This window comes from Taudactylus pleione, unplaced genomic scaffold (genome assembly GCF_031769625.1).
Source record: "Taudactylus pleione unplaced genomic scaffold, aTauple2 ptg003137l, whole genome shotgun sequence".
Lineage (NCBI taxonomy): Eukaryota > Metazoa > Chordata > Amphibia > Anura > Myobatrachidae > Taudactylus > Taudactylus pleione.
The window spans coordinates 4811245-4831692 of record NW_028287496.1 but is presented as its reverse complement, the minus strand read 5'-3'; the positions used below and the strand labels follow the sequence as shown (position 1 = coordinate 4831692).

General features: G+C 45.7%; 1 protein-coding gene across 1 annotated transcript in view; it reads right to left on the bottom strand.

The window, feature by feature from the left end:
* LOC148430842 (pancreatic triacylglycerol lipase-like) overlaps window positions 1-18646 on the bottom strand; it is a 309192-nt gene extending 290546 nt beyond the window's left edge. Inside the window, exons 1-4 of the mRNA XM_088466434.1 lie at window positions 18415-18646; window positions 16528-16664; window positions 15155-15388; window positions 3089-3137 (exon numbers count right to left, since the gene is read on the bottom strand). Coding sequence (XP_088322560.1) covers window positions 3089-3137; window positions 15155-15388; window positions 16528-16664; window positions 18415-18646 — 652 coding nt within the window. The remainder of the gene's footprint in view (window positions 1-3088; window positions 3138-15154; window positions 15389-16527; window positions 16665-18414) is intronic.
* Between the last annotated feature and the right edge of the window lie 1802 nt (window positions 18647-20448).

The following is a 20448-nucleotide window of genomic DNA, read 5'->3' as shown; positions in this document are numbered from 1 at the left end:
AAGTTACTAGAGCTATTGCGGGCTCTTGGGGATTACCACACTATGATCCTCAAGTGTTTAGGATTTCCAGAGTCTTGGCATTCCTTCAAGCTGGATTGGGTCTAGCCTTCCGCCTGGCCTCCATGAAAGTGCAGGTCTCTGCATTGTCAGTATGGTTACAATGTAGAATTGCTCCATTCCCGGGTAAAAATACCTTCCTTAAGGGTGTTCTCTGGATTCTACCTCCCTTTGTCCTCCCTAGGGGGACCATGGGATTTGGCAATAGTCAAATCTAGGGGCCTCCATTTGAACCACTGTTTTCGGTAGACCTTATGTGGATTATAACTTAGACTTTATTTCTTATGGCGTTTGCATCTGCCTGGAGAGTGTTGAAATGGGGGCACTCTTCTGCGGCTCCCTCTTCTAGATATTTCACCAAGACAGGGCTGTGAGTCGCACTCGCCCTGTGTTTCTTCCTTTGGTGGTTTCTAAATTCCATATTATTCAGGAACTTATTGTACCGGCCGTTCAGTCACCTGTCCTCTCGGCAGGTAAGGCCGCATTGACTGTGGTCTGTGCTCAGGATTTACATGGACCGTACCAGTTCCTTCCGGAAATCTGACTCCTTATTTGTGCTCTATGGATTTCACATGAAAGGATGGCCTGCCAATAAAACAAACATTGGCTAGGTGGGTTCAAATGACTATCTCAGAGGCTTACACACAGGAAGTCCTACCTGTTCCAGCTTCTGTTAATGCTTATGCTACTCGGTCTGTGGGCCCCTCGTGGGCAGCTCGCCATTGTACCTCGGCTGTTTAGCCTTGCAAGTCAGCCATGTGGTCTTCCATCGAGACCTTTCTAAGGTTCTAAACATCTCAAGATGCTTCCTTTGGGTGCCGGATTCTCCTCTCAGTGCAGGAGTGTCCCCACCCTTAAAAGTTCTGCTTTGGGACATCACCAAGGTCTCCCTATGGAGCCTATGAACCCTGAAGATAAAATGAGAGTTATGGTAAGAACTTACTGTACCTTTGTTAACTCTCTTTATTTGAAGTCCACAGGGCACCCTGTGGTTATTGAGTGTTCCAGTCTTTTTTTCTCTCTCTCTTTCCTACTCCAGCCTTTGGCTACTCAGAAATTGAGGTGCCTCTGGCTTGGGGGCAGGGTTATAGGGAGAGAGGACCCAATGCATCCTCAGAGCTGAAAGCTTTATCTGCGTGGTGCCTGGAATTGGTTCCCAAACCTATACCGCCAAGGTCTCACTGTGGACCCTATGGACTTCAAAGAAAGAGAGTTAACAAAGGTAGCTTCTTACATAACTCTCATTAATTATTATCAGTGCTGGTTGTAGGAAATCGATGCATGTATTAAATGTAAATGTTATTAACTTATTGTCAGCTGTTTGGGAGGTGTGGCTTTTTTTGTAGATTTAAAATGTCAAAAATCTACATAAATGTAAATATTGCAAAAAAAGGAGTAGAAAAAAGTAGAGCTATTCTTGCAGTGCACTAAGCTGTCAGTTAATGTTAATCCGTCCTATATTAAAACATATTAGTCTTTATTCAAATTCCATTAAAATACTAACACATAAGGGTTATCACAACTGGCGAAATATTATTTAAAATGAATTCAACATTCAATAGGATAGAAAGATGTGTATGAAAGAATGAAAATAAGTGTATTGTTTTAAAAGAAAATCATGTATGTCGCTGGCTGTAATAATTATATTCTTGTATAATAGAATTGATGTTATTCTCCCAGTATCTTAATTATAATATAATATTATGTGGATATGTGTGGATTCAGCAATCCACATCCATTATTCTTTAGCAGTGATATAAGGGAGAAAACTGTTTATCTGCAGCAGCCAAAGTGTAATAGTTACTATTGTAATAAACTCCCAAAGCAACTATTCAGAGGTAGCGATTTAGCTACTTGTGTAACACTTCACATAAATATTGATAGTAGTCTGTTCACACCACAATATACTGTTATTACGTTTGAGCTAATTAGCTCCGTATGATGGTATCCAGCTTATCAATTCTATAATAACTCTGCTGTTTATTCAATGAAGGAACATATAATATATGGTATTCCCTCAACACTGCTGCATGTATAAACATTTAAACATCAAGATATTTGATAAATAATCCTTTGGATGTCTTGAAAAAGCAGCCGGGCGAAACGCGCTTTGGCGTTTCTTTCACATGCCGACTGGCTGTTCTTTACTATTATTTATCAAATATCTTGATGTTTAAATGTTTATACATGCAGCAGTGTTGAGGGAATACCATATATTATATGTTCCTTCATTGAATAAACAGCAGAGTTATTATAGAATTGATAAGCTGGATACCATCATACGGAGCTAATTAGCTCAAACGTAATAACAGTATATTGTGGTGTGAACAGACTACTATCAATATTTATGTGAAGTGTTACACAAGTAGCTAAATCGCTACCTCTGAATAGTTGCTTTGGGAGTTTATTACAATAGTAACTATTACACTTTGGCTGCTGCAGATAAACAGTTTTCTCCCTTATATCACTGCTAAAGAATAATGGATGTGGATTGCTGAATCCACACATATCCACATAATATTATATTATAATTAAGATACTGGGAGAATAACATCAATTCTATTATACAAGAATATAATTATTACAGCCAGCGACATACATGATTTTCTTTTAAAACAATACACTTATTTTCATTCTTTCATACACATCTTTCTATCCTATTGAATGTTGAATTCATTTTAAATAATATTTCGCCAGTTGTGATAACCCTTATGTGTTAGTATTTTAATGGAATTTGAATAAAGACTAATATGATTTAATATAGGACGGATTAACATTCACTGACAGCTTAGTGCACTGCAAGAATAGCTCTACTTTTTTTCTTCTCCTTTTTTTGCAAACTTATATATATAGAGCTTGTGGTAGCACATGAGCAATAAGAACAAATAATGACAAAGCAATTCCGATTGAATATCACGTCCTTTATTTGCTATGTCAGAATTGTATATTATAAAATAAATCATAAACATTATAATACTAGTGGGGGATCACAAACTTTTTTCTGTATAAAAGTTAATATACATTATTATACCTTTCACAGCACCGAGGAAGAAGATACCAACGGTCCAGACAAGTAACATCTACAGGGAGCACAAAACATACAAAAGGTGATCAAACAAAAAGTAGGATACACTGTGAAATATGACACTATATGAAAGGGAGACAGGGCCTGATTCAGAGCCGGACGCTATTTGCAGACGCTCGTTCAGAAAAAGGAGCTGGCTACTTAAATTGAGCGCTCGCTCTTTGCGGTCTGTTGACGCCTCTATGTCTGAGCGAGCGTCCGAAACATGCGCTCGCTATTTTGTAAAGACGCCCCTTGGCCGCTCGCATAATACGTCATCTCCGCTATTTATTTGATTAATCGAGTACATCGAAAGGCGTATGAACTGCTCGCTATTCTTGTGGTAGAATTTTCCTACCGCAATCATGCGAGCAGTTCAGGCTAAAAGACAACCAAGTGACGTGGTCGATGACGCTGCTTTGTTAAGTATGCAAACCCATAAAACGCCCGTTTTGACAGTTTGGCACGCCTGCATTCGGATCTCCACTCCCCATTTTCAAGCACCTTCCCCTGTTACCACCCACAAACGCCTCCTCCTGTCACTCAAATTAGCAGGCATTCGCTATTTTGCGAGCACACGATTTCCGACCGCACTGACTGGTTGGCGCATGCGCATTACAACCCATACGCATGCGCAGATGTGCGAACATTGCTTGGAGCGAACGAGCGGCCGCTTACGAGCGGGTCTGATTCAGGCCCACAGTACATAATACTGACTATACAGTAGAGTACACACTATGATAAATTACACTGACTATAGCGCACAAACAGGGATACATTATAATAATAATGAATAATAATACGTTTATTTATATAGTGCTTTTCTCCTAAAGGACTCAAAGTGCTTTGCATTTGCTTTTACAGTACAAAATGGAAAATAAGCTTAAACAAGGGACATTAGTGAAATGCTGGGTGAATAGGTGAGTCTTGAGTCTATTTTTGAAGGATTCTAGAGTGGAGGCCTCTGGAACTGTGCGGAGAAGTGAGTTCCTTAAGGTTGGAGCCCCAAAACTGAAAACTCGACCCCCCAGACGAATCCCGGGAGATTCTAGGTACTGTTAATAATCCTTCGTCAACGGATCACAGTAATCGAGTGGGACGGTAAGGAATCAGAAGCTGCTTTAGGTACCTTGGGCCAAGGTCATGTAGGGCTTTGTAAGATAGTAATCCAATCTTGAAAACAATTCACCATCTGACAGGCAGCCAGTGAAGGGAGTAGAGAGTGGGTGTTATGTGGCTGGAAAGGGGCTGGTTGGTTAATAGCCTGACTATATAGTACACATAGTAATACATTACACTGACTTTAGAGTACACACAGTGACACATTACACTGACTATAGAGTACACACAGTGATACATTACACTGACTATAGGGTACACACAGTGATACATTACCCTGACTATAGGGTAAACACAGTTATACATTACACTGACTATAGGGTACACACAGTGATACATTACACTGACTATAGGGTACACACAGTGATACATTACCCTGACTATGGGGTAAACACAGTCATACATTACACTGACTATAGGGTACACACATTGACACATTACACTGACTATAGGGTACACACAGTGATACATTACACTGACTATAGAGTACACACAGTGATACATTACACTGACTATAGAGTATACAGAGTGATACATTACACTGACTATATGGTACACACAGTAATACAGTACACTGACTATAGAGTACACAGAGTGTTACATTACCCTGACTATAGGGTACACACAGTGATACATTACACTGACTATAGGGTACACACAGTGATACATTACCCTGACTATAGGGTACACACAGTGATACATTACCCTGACTATAGGGTAAACACAGTTATACATTACACTGACTATAGGGTACACACAGTGATACATTACACTGACTATAGGGTACACACTTTGATACATTACCCTGACTATGGGGTAAACACAGTCATACATTACACTGACTATAGGGTACACACATTGACACATTACACTGACTATAGGGTACACACAGTGATACATTACACTGACTATAGAGTACACACAGTGATACATTACACTGACTATAGAGTATACAGAGTGATACATTACACTGACTATATGGTACACACAGTGATACAGTACACTGACTATAGAGTACACAGAGTGTTTCATTACCCTGACTATAGGGTACACACAGTGATACATTACACTGACTATAGGGTACACAGAGTGTTACATTACCCTGACTATAGGGTACACACAGTGATACATTACACTGACTATAGATTACACACAGTGATACATTACACTAACTGTAGGGTACACACAGTGATACATTACACTGACTATAGAGTACACACAGTGATGCATTACACTGACTATATAGTACACACATTTATAAATTACACTGACTATAGAGTGCACACAGTGATGCATTACACTGACTGTAGAGTACACACAGTGATACATTACACTGACTATATAGTACACACATTTATAAATTACACTGACTATAGAGTACACACAGTGATACATTACACTGACTATAGAGTACACACAGTGATACATTACACTGACTATTAAAGGGTACACACAGTGATACATTACACTGACTATTAAAGGGTACACACAGTGATACATTACACTGACTATAGAGTACACACAGTGATACATTTCACTGACTATAGGGTACACACAGTGATACATTACACTAACTATAGGGTACATACAGTTATACATTACACTGACTATAGAGTACACACAGTGATACATTACACTAACTATAGGGTACACACAGTCATACATTACACTGACTATAGGGTACACATAGTGATACATTACACTGACTATAGAATACACACAGTGATACATTACCCTGACTATAGAATACACATAGTGATACATTACACTCACCTTTATCCCTGCAGACTGACTGTTAGAAGCACCTTAGTGAGGACATCACACTGTATATATAGATATATTGATGGGAGGAGTCATTATATAAATATAGACATGGATAGGAGGAGTCGGCCGTATACTGCAGAATGTCCTCGAGCACAATTAATAATTAAGAGCATTTAGCCTATATTACTATTAATATATGTGCTTGTTACTGTGGCAGATGTTGGATATGTGATCTGTGTGTTTCTAGTAGATGATGTAACTGAGGAAATTACCAGCTCTAGCACCATAGAAAACTGTATAATATATATTATAGGCCATAATCACCGTATCTGGAATAAATGTTTTCTGTTCCCTGATCATTATTCCTTATTAGTATCTTTTATGTAAAACATTTTGGAGACAATTTATGAAGCGCAAAGCGTCAGATGTACAGCGCAAAATCAGCTTTGGACACGCCATAGATTTCGATCTGAGCAAGTACAATTGGACTGACAGCAAAGCTCATACAGCGTTTCTGGCAGAGCAGGAGTGTGCCCGGCTGGGGGAGGAGTTAGACAGCTCATACAGCGTTTCTGGCAGAGCAGGAGTGTGCCCGGCTGGGGGAGGAGTTAGACAGCTCATACAGTGTTTCTGGCAGAGCAGGAGTGTGCCCGGCTGGGGGAGGAGTTAGACAGCTCATACAGTGTTTCTTGCACAGCAGGAGTGTGCCCGGCTGGGGGAGGAGTTAGACAGCTCATACAGTGTTTCTGGCAGAGCAGGAGTGTGCCCGGCTGGGGGAGGAGTTAGATAGCTCATACAGTGTTTCTGGCAGAGCAGGAGTGTGCCAGGCTGGGGGAGGAGTTAGACAGCTCATACAGTGTTTCTGGCAGAGGAGGAGTGTGCCCAGCTGGGGGAGGAGTTAGGCAGCTCATACAGTGTTTCTGGCAGAGGAGGAGTGTGCCCTGCTGGGGGAGGAGTTAGGCAGCTCATACAGTGTTTCTGGCAGAGGAGGAGTGTGCCCTGCTGGGGGAGGAGTTAGGCAGCTCATACAGTGTTTCTGGCAGAGGAGGAGTGTGCCCAGCTGGGGGAGGAGTTAGGCAGCTCATACAGTGTTTCTGGCAGAGCAGGATTGTGCCCGGCTGGGGGAGGAGTTAGACAGCTCATACAGTGTCTCTGGCAGAGCAGGAGTGTGCCCGGCTGGGGGAGGAGTTAGACAGCTCATACAGTGTTTCTGGCAGAGTAGGAGGTCCCCGGCTGGGGGAGGAGTTAGACAGCTCATACAGTGTCTCTGGCAGAGCAGGAGTGTGCCCGGCTGGGGGAGGAGTTATGCAGCTCATTCAGTGTTTCTGGCAGAGGAGGAGTGTGCCCAGCTGGGGGAGGAGTTAGACAGCTCATACAATGTTTCTGGCAGAGCAGGAGTGTGCCCGGCTGGGGGAGGAGTTAGATAGCTCATACGGTGTTTCTGGCAGTGGAGAAGTGTCCCTGGCTGGGGGAGGAGTTAGACAGCTCATACAGCGTTTCTGGCAGAGCAGGAGTGTGCCCGGCTGGGGGAGGAGTTAGACAGCTCATACAGCGTTTCTGGCAGAGCGGGAGTATGCCCGGCTGGGGGAGGAGTTAGACAGCTCATACAGCGTTTCTGGCAGAGCAGGAGTGTGTCCGGCTGGGGGAGGAGTTAGACAGCTCATACAGCATTTCTGGCAGAGCAGGAGTGTGCCCGGCTGGGGGAGGAGTTAGACAGCTCATACAGCATTTCTGGCAGAGCGGGAGTATGCCCGGCTGGGGGAGGAGTTAGACAGCTCATACAGCGTTTCTGGCAGAGCAGGAGTGTGTCCGGCTGGGGGAGGAGTTAGACAGCTCATACAGTGTTTCTGGCAGAGCAGGAGTGTGCCCGGCTGGGGAAGGAGTTAGATAGCTCATACAGTGTTTCTGGCAGAGCAGGAGTGTGCCCGGCTGGGGGAGGAGTTAGATAGCTCATACAGTGTTTCTGGCAGAGCGGGAGTGTGCCCGGCTGGGGGAGGAGTTAGACAGCTCATACAGCGTTTCTGGCAGAGCGGGAGTATGCCCGGCTGGGGGAGGAGTTAGACAGCTCATACAGCGTTTCTGGCAGAGCAGGAGTGTGCCCGGCTGGGGGAGGAGTTAGACAGCTCATACAGTGTTTCTGGCAGAGCAGGAGTGTGCCCGGCTGGGGGAGGAGTTAGACAGCTCATACATTGTTTCTGGCAGAGGAGGAGTGTGCCCGGCTGGGGGAGGAGTTAGACAGCTCATACAGCGTTTCTGGCAGAGCAGGAGTGTGCCAGGCTGTGGGAGGAGTTATACAGCTCATACAGTGTTTCTGGCAGAGCAGGAGTGTGCCCGGCTGGTGGAGGAGTTAGACAGCTCATACAGTGTTTCTGGCAGAGGAGGAGTGTGCCCAGCTGGGTGAGGAGTTAGGCAGCTCATACAGTGTTTCTGGCAGAGCAGGTGTGTGCCCGGCTGGGGGAGGAGTTAGGCAGCTCATACAGTGTTTCTGGCAGAGCAGGAGTGTGCCTGGCTGGGGGAGGAGTTAGCTCATACAGTGTTTCTGGCAGAGCAGGAGTGTGCCCGGCTGGGGGAGGAGTTAGGCAGCTCATACAGTGTTTCTGGCAGAGGAGGAGTGTGCCCAGCTGGGGGAGGAGTTAGGCAGCTCATACAGTGTTTCTGGCAGAGCAGGATTGTGCCCGGCTGGGGTAGGAGTTAGGCAGCTCATACAGTATTTCTGGCAGAGTAGGAGTGTCCCCGGCTGGGGGAGGAGTTAGACAGCTCATACAGTGTTTCTGGCAGAGTAGGAGTGTCCCCGGCTGGGGGAGGAGTTAGACAGCTCATACAGTGTTTCTGGCAGAGTGGGAGTGTGCCCGGCATGGGGGAGGAGTTATGCAGCTCATACAGTGTTTCTGGCAGAGGAGGAGTGTGCCCAGCTGGGGGAGGAGTTACACAGCTCATACAATGTTTCTGGCAGAGCGGGAGTGTGCCCGGCTGGGGGAGGAGTTAGACAGCTCATACAGCGTTTCTGGCAGAGCGGGAGTATGCCCGGCTGGGGGAGGAGTTAGACAGCTCATACAGCGTTTCTGGCAGAGCAGGAGTGTGCCCGGCTGGGGGAGGAGTTAGACAGCTCATACAGCGTTTCTGGCAGAGCAGGAGTGTGCCCAGCTGGGGGAGGAGTTACACAGCTCATACAATGTTTCTGGCAGAGCGGGAGTGTGCCCGGCTGGGGGAGGAGTTAGACAGCTCATACAGCGTTTCTGGCAGAGCGGGAGTATGCCCGGCTGGGGGAGGAGTTAGACAGCTCATACAGCGTTTCTGGCAGAGCAGGAGTGTGCCCGGCTGGGGGTAGAGTTAGATAGCTCATACAGTGTTTCTGGCAGAGCAGGAGTGTGCCCGGCTGGGGGAGGAGTTAGACAGCTCATACAGTGTTTCTGGCAGAGCATGAATGTGCCCGGCTGGGGGAGGAGTTAGACAGCTCATACAGTGTTTCTGGCAGAGCCGGAGTGTGCCCGGCTGGGGGAGGAGTTAAACAGCTCATACAGTATTTCTGGCAGAGCAGGAGTGTGCCCGGCTGGGGGAGGAGTTAGAGAGCTCATACAGCATTTCTGGCAGAGCAGGAGTGTGCCCGGCTGGGGGAGGAGTTAGCTCATACAGTGTTTCTGTCAGAGCAGGAGTGTGCCCGGCTGGGGGAGGAGTTAGACAGCTCATACAGCGTTTCTATCAGAGCAGGAGTGTGCCCGGCTGGTGGAGGAGTTAGGCAGCTCATACAGTGTTTCTGGCAGAGCAGGATTGTGCCCAGCTGGGGGAGGAGTTAGGCAGCTCATACAGTGTTTCTGGCAGAGTAGGAGTGTCCCCGGCTGGGGGAGGAGTTAGACAGCTCATACAGTGTTTCTGGCAGAGCAGGAGTGTGCCCAGCTGGTGGAGGAGTTAGACAGCTCATACAGTGTTTCTGGCAGAGGAGGAGTGTACCCGGCTGGGGGAGGAGTTAGACAGCTCATACTGCGTTTCTGGCAGAGCAGGAGTGTGCCCGGCTGGGGGAGGAATTAGACAGCTCATACAGTGTTTCTGGCACTGCTGGAGTGTGCCCGGCTGGGGGAGGAGTTAGGCAGCTCATACAGTGTTTCTGGCAGAGCAGGAGTGTGCCCGGCTGGGGGAGGAGTTAGACAGCTCATACAGTGCTTCTGGCAGAGCAGGAGTGTGCCCGGCTGGGGGAGGAGTTAGACAGCTCATACAGTGTTTCTGGCAGAGCGGGAGTGTGCCCGGCTGGGGGAGGAGTTAGACAGCTCATACAGTGTTTCTGGCAGAGCATGAGTGTGCCCGGCTGGGGTAGGAGTTAGACAGCTCCTACAGTGTTTCTGGCAGAGCAGGAGTGTGCCCGGCTGGAGTAGGAGTTAGACAGCTCTTACAGTGTTTCTGGCACAGTAGGAGTGTGCCCGTCTGGAGGAGGAGTTAGACAGCTAATACAATGTTTCTGTCAGAGCAGGAGTGTGCCCGGCTGGGGGAGGAGTTAGACAGCTCATACAATGTTTCTGGCAGATCAGTAGTGTGCACGGCTGGGGGAGGAGTTAGACAGCTCATACAATGTTTCTGGCAGAGCAGGAGTGTGCCTGGCTGGGGGAGGAGTTAGCTCATACAATGTTTCTGGCAGAGCAGGAGTGTGCCCGGCTGGGGGAGGAGTTAGACAGCTCATACAGTGTTTCTGGCAGAGGAGGAGTGTGCCCGGCTGTGGGAGGAGTTAGACAGCTCATACAGTGTTTCTATCAGAGGAGGAGTGTGCCCAGCTGTGGAAGGAGTTAGACAGCTCATACAGTGTTTCTGGCAGAGCAGGAGTGTGCCAAGCTGGGGGAGGAGTTAGACAGCTCATACAGTGTTTCTGGCAGAGCAGGAGTGTGCCCGGCTGGGGGAGGAGTTAGACAGCTCATACAGTGTTTCTGGCAGAGCAGGAGTGTGCCCGGCTGGGGGAGGAGTTAGACTGCTCATGCAGTGTTTCTGGCAGAGCAGGAGTGTGCCTGGCTGGGGGAGGAGTTAGACAGCTCATACAGCGTTTCTGGCAGAGCAGGAGTGTGCCCAGCTGGGGGAGGAGTTAGACAGCTCATACAGCGTTTCTGGCAGAGCAGGAGTGTGCCCGGCTGGGGGAGGAGTTAGACAACTCATAAGTGTCTCTGGCAGAGCAGGAGTGTGCCCGGCTGGGGGAGGAGTTAGGCAGCTCATACAGTGATTCTGGCAGAGAAGGGGTGTGCCCGGCTGAGGGAGGAGTTAGACGTTCCCTGCAATGTACGGAGAAGGCGCAGTGCTGAGGTTGGAGGAGCAGTGTATAAATTAGTATTTATTGTGTAGTCAGAGATAGACTATAGAGGAAACACATACAGTATATAGAAGCAGGGGAGCATTAAGAGAGAAGAGGCCCCGTGTTCACTCCCCATCTGGCAGCCACCGGGCACTGACATCCTCAGTAGACTCCGGGCACTAGTCTGTGCTCAAAGTCTACTGCACATGCGCAGGTCACCGAAAGAATGGCGCGGTGCCACTTTCCAGATGTTTTGAATAGCGCCTCTTTAGCCATGTAGAAAGTAACACAGCCATTTCTAAATCCAGATATCTGCACACGGGATGTGGTAAGTGTCAGGGTTTCCCTTATGCACTCACCTGTCACAGGTTTTGTGCCATTCAAGAGTCTCCCATCATCACCCATCTGTCCCGATTCAAGGCATGACTTTATTTCTTTGTACAGTTCATGAAGAAATAGATCAAGGATATTCCTGGGCCTCATTCATAGAAATCAGTCTCCTCACTGTGCATACATGCTGGGCACTTGGACCCAGAGTCTGCAGGAAGGTCCATCCTCCAACCTGATGTGCTACTACATGTGACTGCAGCCATCTTTACTGTGAGAGTGACATGGTGGAAGACAGAAGTCTCCTACTTATCTTCTAATATAATCTGGTTAATCCCTGTATATAAATCTGTTTCATACCGCTGCACTGCCACCTGTTTCCAGCATACACTCATTGGTTGGTGCGCTGTATAGAACCCCGTTCTGCTAAGGCTCCACTACATCACCAGTGTGCATATAATAGTGAGTAAAGCTGTACCTGCTATATCTATCAATGAACCAACACCACTGGGTAAGTAACTGGGATGTTCATAGTGTGAGTCATCCTCTGGTGTGTGCCTACAGAACTCTGCAATATCAGCACCTGCTCACATATCATTTCCAACAATATCAGCCTGAGGGTTATAGAGCACCAGATGTGATTTGTGGTAACTGTAATGGAGATATGACTGATACCCAATAAGGCAGTTGTGTGAGGTGTTACAGAAGGTATATAGTAGAGGGTGTAAGGTCTTTTCTCCTTCTTTGTTCATGGTACCTTTTGTTTCTTGTGATTTGTGGTCCTATTCATCATTGGAGGCCAGGTGGCCCCCAATAATTAAGTATCCAACTGGCTGCGATTTGTAGTGCTGGATACTTAACTACCGAAGTAATTCAGTATTAATCTGGTGCAGTAACAGCTGCTTCAAAAAGCATCTGTCCCCACGATCCCTAACACAGTAGGAGTGATACTGTACTTGTCTCTGCCGATCCACATACATGACGCCACAGGGCACACAGTATAATCGGGGCCTCGGGATCAGCTCAGAACCCTCTTTGCTACCCTTTTTCTTCTTCCCTTAGGAAGCAGTGGGGCCACGGGAAGCAGTGGGGCCCCAGGAACAATGCCATCTGAGTATGGTGCTGGTTCCTGCAGGTGATCTCTGGAAACTTTCAGTTTTTGGAGTTGGCTGAATACTAGGCATCCACATCGGGCCCCTAATAATAAATGGTCCCATTACCTAAATCATGTGGTAACAATGGGCCCATATATGACAGTATGTATGATGTTCCCCACTGGCCACTGCTGCAGAGCACTGTGGTATCTTACCATCAACTACAGTACTACACTAATGATAACACTAATGATAACATTAATCATAATAATGGTGCCATACAAATTAAGAATTCTTCTTCCATTATATAGGGAAGATGCATAGGAATAAAGTTTTAGAGGATGCAGCATCTTGTAATCGGGTACTCAGGGCCTGATTCTGTAATGATCGTAATTGCAAAGCTGTATGCACACAGGCTATAGATATATGATGTATACACGCAGGCTATAGGTATATGATGTATACACGCAGGCTATAGATATATGATGTATACACGCAGGCTACAGATATATGATATATGCATGCAGGCTATAGATATATGATGTATACACGCAGGCTATAGATATATGATTTATACACGACGGCTATAGATATATGATGTATGCACGCAGGCTATAGATATATGATAATACTTCATTTATTTTAAAACTTGCAACATAAAATACATAAATAGCATAAATATAAAATAATACTTATTCCATTATAGGGAAGATGCATAGGAATAAAGTTTTAGAGGATGCAGCATCTTGTAATTGGGTACTCAGGGCCTGATTCTGTAATGATAGTAATTGTAAAGCTGCACACAGGCTATAGATATATGATGTATGCACACAGGCTATAGATATGATGTATACATGCAGGCTATAGATATGATGTATACACACAGGCTATAGATATATAATGTATTCAAGCAGGCTATAGATATATGATGTATACACACAGGCTATAGATATAAGATAATACTTATTTTATTTTAAAACTTGCAACATAAAATTCATAAATAGCCTAAATATAGTATATATATATATATATATATATATATATATATATATATATATATAATAAATAATATTATATAATATACATAATAACAACAAAAACTTAGGTACACATAATATTACGACATATTATGCCCCCTCCAAGCAGATATCACCTAACTTAATCATATATCATTTTATCCTTAAAAAAAAAAGCCTGAGCAAGGATTTATAACACACATCACCTATTATAAATTACACAACTAACTAAAACTTAACTCTACCCACCACCATTACCTGCCACCTCCAGACAGATGTATGCACAGCCTTCTCATAAAAAAATAATAACCACAAAATCTACGGGGTGCATTAGAAGAAAAAGACTCCCAGCTGGACAAAAAGAGGCTATCCATCACCTACTCAAGGGGGCTTCAACTGACCCCACTGACAGGACCAGCTGAGAGTGTCTAGCTTCCCCTTATCCAGATCCATCATCCTCTTCACCTCTTGAAGTATCGAAACCACCACCACTTCACAGAGGAGGACCTTTCTCCGTATGGAGACATGAAACCAAGCACCCCATGTGTGGTATCTAACTGCTAAACTAACTAAAAAAATTGTGGTCAAATCGAATCCACCGTATCTTTTGACTACCCCATAAGTCCACTTAGGGTAACTAAGACCCGAAAGGCTGGGATTCCAATAGCCCTTGAAACCTTGAAAATAAACTTTTACATTAAAGGGGCACTCAAGCAGGAAGTGGTCCATTGTCTCCTCCACCCCTGGACGTTCCTCCCGTAGACAACCACGCTCACTGGCACTCCACCACTTGAGTTTCTCTCCAACGTAAAGCTTTCCATAAAAAGAGAGAAAAGCAATATCTTTAAAGTTTAGTGGTATCCTTTGTGAATTTAACAGAGCTAACCCGTCTGAAGCAACATTACCCGGGCAGTCCCTCAGTGACAGCGGGACATGAAAGTGAGTCTGCAAAATTCTTTTCCCCAACTTCCTCCTGGAACAGTTTTTGCCTTCACTCACTTTCACACCAAATCGCTTTATCACCTTCAAGCTCTGGATGACATAGATCGGGAGGTAACCATGCCAAATCTGAAAACTTTTCACTTGGCCACCATCTATCCATAGACTGAGGAAGGGAGACACCCATGGCCTGAATCCCTCTACGCACTGAGGGGGAGTATCCAAAAACATACTCCCGACATTGAGTTTTCTAAAAGCTGTTGCAAAAAAGACCACAGGGTTTACCATATCTAAATCGCCTTCTTTCCTCGGTTTAGGTAATACTTCTCTTAACTATGTTGGTCCTATTCCCCCACAACAGCAGAAAGAATAAGGAGTTCAATCTAGCCCATATAGATTGAGGCAGAAAGCACACGTAACTGACATACAAAATTATAGGGGCCAGGTAAGTTTTGCACAGGTCAACCTTTTCCCTAAAAGATAACATCCATCTTTTCCAACACTCTACCTTCTTGGTAGCATCTTCCAGCCTTTTAGCCCAATTTCGAGAGGCATAGTCACCATGATCAAATTTGATGCCTAGGATTTTAATCTGATCGCTGACCTGAGGGAAGCTGTCCGGAAGGGAAAATTCATCACCTTCTTCCCCCATCCAAAAAACGTCGCACTTTTCCTGATTTACCCTGGAGCACGAGGCTTCAGAATACTCACAGATAATGTGCTCCATGTCACAGGCCTCTGCCTGAGAAGACAGAACCACTGTGACATCATCTGTGTAGGCTACCACCCTCAAGGGACACTCCTGACTCAGCTGCACCCCTCCTACAGTTTCACTCTCTACCCTTCTGATAAAGGGATCGATCATAAAAATATATAAAAGGGGGCTCAGGGGGCAACCCTGACAAACCCCAGAGCATACCTCAAAGGTAGAACCCACCCAACCATTCACAAGTGGGAAGCTTTCAGCAAGTCATTATAGAGTCTGCAACCAATTAACCACCCACCCTGGAAGACCATACTATTCCAGTAAAGCCCAAAGGTACTTGTGGTTTCCCCAGTCAAAAGCCTTAGACTGATCCAATGCCAGTAGGTACTTTCCCCACTTCTCAGCCCTGCATCACTCAATGGCCTCTCGGACACCAAGGACTGCACTAAATGTGCTTCGACCATTCACAGTACAGTGCTGAGAAGATGAAAGCAAAAGCTCAGAAAATTCTAAAAGCCTATTAAATAGTACTATCACCAAAATCTTTCTGTCTGTATTAAGAATGGCTATGGGGCGCCAACCTCATGGAAGGAGGGAGAATTCCCTCATCCAGGCTCTCATTAAATACTTCCACTAGGCGGGGAATTAGGAGGTCTGAAAAGGTCTTATAAAACTCAGGGTCAGACCATCTGGTCCTGGTGATTTCTTGGGGTTCAGACCCACTATCTCTTTCCTAATTTCCTCTGCAGTTATATCACAAGCCAAAGAGTTAAGAGACGTATCCTGAGGAATCAGACCAGGAGTCCCCCTCAGAAATGTTTCCATCCTCTCTCTAATAAGTGGTTGCTCAGACAACAGATCAGAATAGTAGGACACAACTACATCCAGAATGCTTTCTTTATCCTTGCGAAGAGCACCCTGTCCGTCAACCAATCCCCTGATATGTATGGCATCAACTGACACTTTACAGCTCTGGTAAGGATCTGGCGAGTGGTATGAACCATAATCCCTTTCCAAAACCAAAGATGCCAATCGGTTATATTGAAACTCTCTCATCTGAGAGTTCACTCGGGAGATTTCCCCACAATCTCCCTCCTCAGAGATCAATTTTTCTTTATTAAGTTTCTCTTCGCTACAAGACCACGGACAAACTTACAGATTCTCTTTTTAATTACCTCCCGCCACTCCGACCTACTCCAACCAGCCTCGAGAAGCATCTCCTGAGAGAAGACCCTAAAGGACTGCCTAACTTTCTCTTCTTCCAGAAGCTCTGAGTTCAAATGCCAGAGGCCCTGCGCTTTCTTAGGGGTTTCTGAGGTATTCAAAGTTACTGGGAGAAAACTGTGGGCCAGATTCAGACCTGCTCGTGAGCGAAGGATGCTCGCAAGCGGGTCGATGATGGCCGAATGCGCATGCGCATGACGGAGGGAGCTCCGTCGTGCGCATGCGCGAGACCTGGCGAGCAATGAGGAATATGTCACTCGGGGTCTCACACCAAAGGGGGCATGCTGTCAATGGTGACTGACAGCACGCTCCCTTTGGTGGGCATGCCAGGGGCATGGCTGCCAGATGGAGGCGTTCCCATGGGAACGCCTACCGTCTGAGTCCGGCCCCAATGACATCAGTAGTGATGTCAGTGGGAGTGATTTTGGCTCTGATAGAGCCAAAATCACTCCAGGGCTTGCGGCAGCGAGACCCTACCACAGGGTCTCGTCGCAAGCCCGATGGTTGTGATGGTCTTGACCATGGCGACCATCATCATGGACGCTCGCATAAGCTGTGGTTGGTAACCCACAGCTATGCGAGCGTCCAAGAGGCCGCTCCATTTTTAGGGAGGAGGGCCCTGATTCAGAGCGAGCGCTCTGGTCAGAGCGTTCGGTTCTGAATCAGGCCCTGTGATCGGAGACCTCCACCAACCTTACCCCAAGGGATGAAGTTTTAGAAGTCTCCTTAACAAAAAACACATCTATCCTAGACCTATGGCTACAACTTAAGAAAGTGAAACCCGTCAGGGGAGTGACTAATATGTACATTCACCAGACCTGCCTCTCTAACCGTACCAGCTAAAAAATTGGAGTCATAATCCAGAGGTCTTCTTGCGCCCCCTCTGTCCTTTGGCCTAATTATGGTATTAAAATCACCACCAAAGATCACCTGCTGAGACGCAAAAAGATAAGGTGTTATCTTGATGAAGAGACATTTCCTCTCCCTTTGTAATTGGAGACCATAAATATTGCTTAATCTAAGGTCCTGTCCCTTCATGTTAACATGTTAACATCCAAAATCATACATCTGCCTGTCTGTAATTCTATAATCTTATGTATAGTTACCATGCCAGTAAAAAGAACTGCCACCCCACCGTACGGCTTGGCCACAAGAGATCAGTAAGAAGGACCCCTCCTCCACTCACGCTTCACTTTATGAAAGAGATCCAATTTACTAATCCTAGTTTCTTGCAAAAACAAAAAGTCAACCTCAACCGTGTTGAAAAAAATCAAAGGCCATCATACGAGCATGTTCAGAAACTATGGAAGCCACATTAATCGTGGCCTATCGTATAGGGTGAGGATCCATATTTATAGATTATAAAAGAAACACGACCTTGCTTACTTTTACTTCTCCACGTGAAACTTCTAACCATAAAAAACACAACCAAGAAAACTTAAGCTGCATACCTGCCCCCGATGGGCCAGCAATCTCTACACCCGAAGTCAAGGGCACCTCCTGCATACCTGCATACCCCCTCCTCCACCCCCTTGATAACTGAGGGATTTGACACAAGATTTACCTCTACAACCACACCACCTCCTCCATCTCTAATCCCTGTGTTTCCTCTATAACATCCGCCACATCCTTCATCAACCCATCAATTTTTGAAACATTCTCTGTTCCTACTGGGTTCCATATCAAGTCATTTTGATCTTCTCCTGGTGATACCTACACCTCTTGTTCTGGTCCTTTTCTCTTTCTCCCCTTCTCTCTATCACCATACTTCACTTCGCCTCGTTTTGTCACCCTCTTCACTTTCCTTCTACTAACCCCAGATAGCAAAAACAACTCACCTCCCTCTCTTACTGCTTCACCATCTTCATCAGACGTAAAGACATCAAATTTATTTGATAATACTAAGGTCGTATCTTCCCCTATCCTCTTCTTCTTCCTCCCACCTTTAACTTTTTGAAAAGGTTCTTCCCCCACCTCTACCCTTCTCACCTCCTCCCTTCTCACCTCCTCCACTCTCTTACTCTGCCCTTCTTTTACCACTTCTACCACTGCATCTTCCCTATTTTCCATATCCTTACTCTCCCCTCTTCCCTGATGAGGCTGTCTAGATTCTGCATTGTGACATGCTCTCGGACACCTGCTATAAGGGTGCCCTTCTTCCCCACATAAATTGCATTTAACCTAGGGGTGTGCACCGGCCACTTTTCGTGTTTTGTGTTTTGGTTTTGGATCTGGATCTTTCTTCGTGTTTTGGATCTGGATTGGTTTTGCCAAAACCACCCTTCCGTGTTTTGGGTTCTGGGTTTTGTGTTTTGGATCTGTATTTTTTTGAAAAAAAGCATAAAAACAGCTAAAATCACAGAATTTGTAGGTTTTTCTGCTCCTATGCTATTATTAACCTCAATAACCTTAATTTCCACTCATTTCCAGTCTATTCTGAATACCTCACACCTCACAATAGTGTTTTTATGTCCAAAAGGTTGCACCGAGGTAGCTGGATGACTATGCTAAGCGACACGAGTGGGCGGCACAAACACGTGACCCATCTAGGCATGACACTGCAGTGGCAGACAGGATGGCATTGAAAAACTAGGCCCCAAACTGTACATAATGCAAAGAAAAAAAAGAGGTGCAAGATGGAATTGTCCTTGGGCCCTCCCACCCACCCTTATGTTGTATAAACAGGACATGCACACTTTAACAAACCAATCATTTCAGCGCCAGGGTCTGCCACACAACTGTGGCTGAAATGATTGGTTCGTTTGGGCCCCCACAAAACAAGCTGGCAATTTATCTGTCCCTGCACAAACTGGCTCTATGGAGGCAAGATGTCATCCTCATCCTCCTCATCCACCGATTCCTCACCCTCTTCAGTGTGTACATCCTCATCCTCACAGAGTATTAATTCGTCCCTGCTGGAACCACAGGTCCCTCTGTACGTTCTGGAGGCTGGTCTCCCTGGAAGAGTTGATAATTCATTTTATGAACATCATCTTCTCCACATTTTGTGGAAGCAACCTCCTACGCCTTTCGCTGACAAGGTTCCCGGCTGCACTAAACACTCTTTCGGAGTACACACTGGAGGGGGGGCAACTCAGGTAAAATAGAGCCAGTTTGTACAGGGACCTCCAAATTGCTTCTTTTTCCTGCCAGTACAGGTACGGACTGTCTGACATGCCTACTTGGATGCTGTCACCGATGTTATCCTTTAACAGACAGACGCACACGCTTGTCGCTGCTGCTTTGAGGATTCAAGTGCGGCTACAGCCCACACAATTCACAAAGACAGAAAAAAAAAAAGAATATTTTTATTGTTTGTGGAGCACACTTTGAGGGTTACACCACCCTTTAACAGACAGACGCACGCTTGTCGCTGCTGCTTTGAGGATGCAAGTGCGGCTACAGCCCACACATTTCACAAAGACCGGAAAAAAAAGAACAATATTTTAATTGTTTGTGTAGCACACTTTGAGGGTGTCACCACCCTTTAACAGACAGACGCACGCTTGTCGCTGCTGCTTTAAGGATGCAGGTGCGGCTACAGCCCACACAATTCACAAAGACAGAAAAAAGAAGAATATTTTTATTGTTTGTGTAGCACACTTTGAGGGTGTCACCACCCTTTAACAGACAGACGCACGCTTGTCGCTGCTGCTTTAAGGATGCAAGTGCGGCTACATCGCACACAAGTCACAAACACATTAAAAAAATAGTTTTTTATTTTTTGGAGCACTTTGAGAGTTACACCACCCTTTAACAGACAGACGCACGCTTGTCGCTGCTGCTTTAAGGATGCAGGTGCGGCTACAGCCCACACAATTCACAAAGACAGAAAAAAAAAGAACAATATTTTAATTGTTTGTGTAGCACAC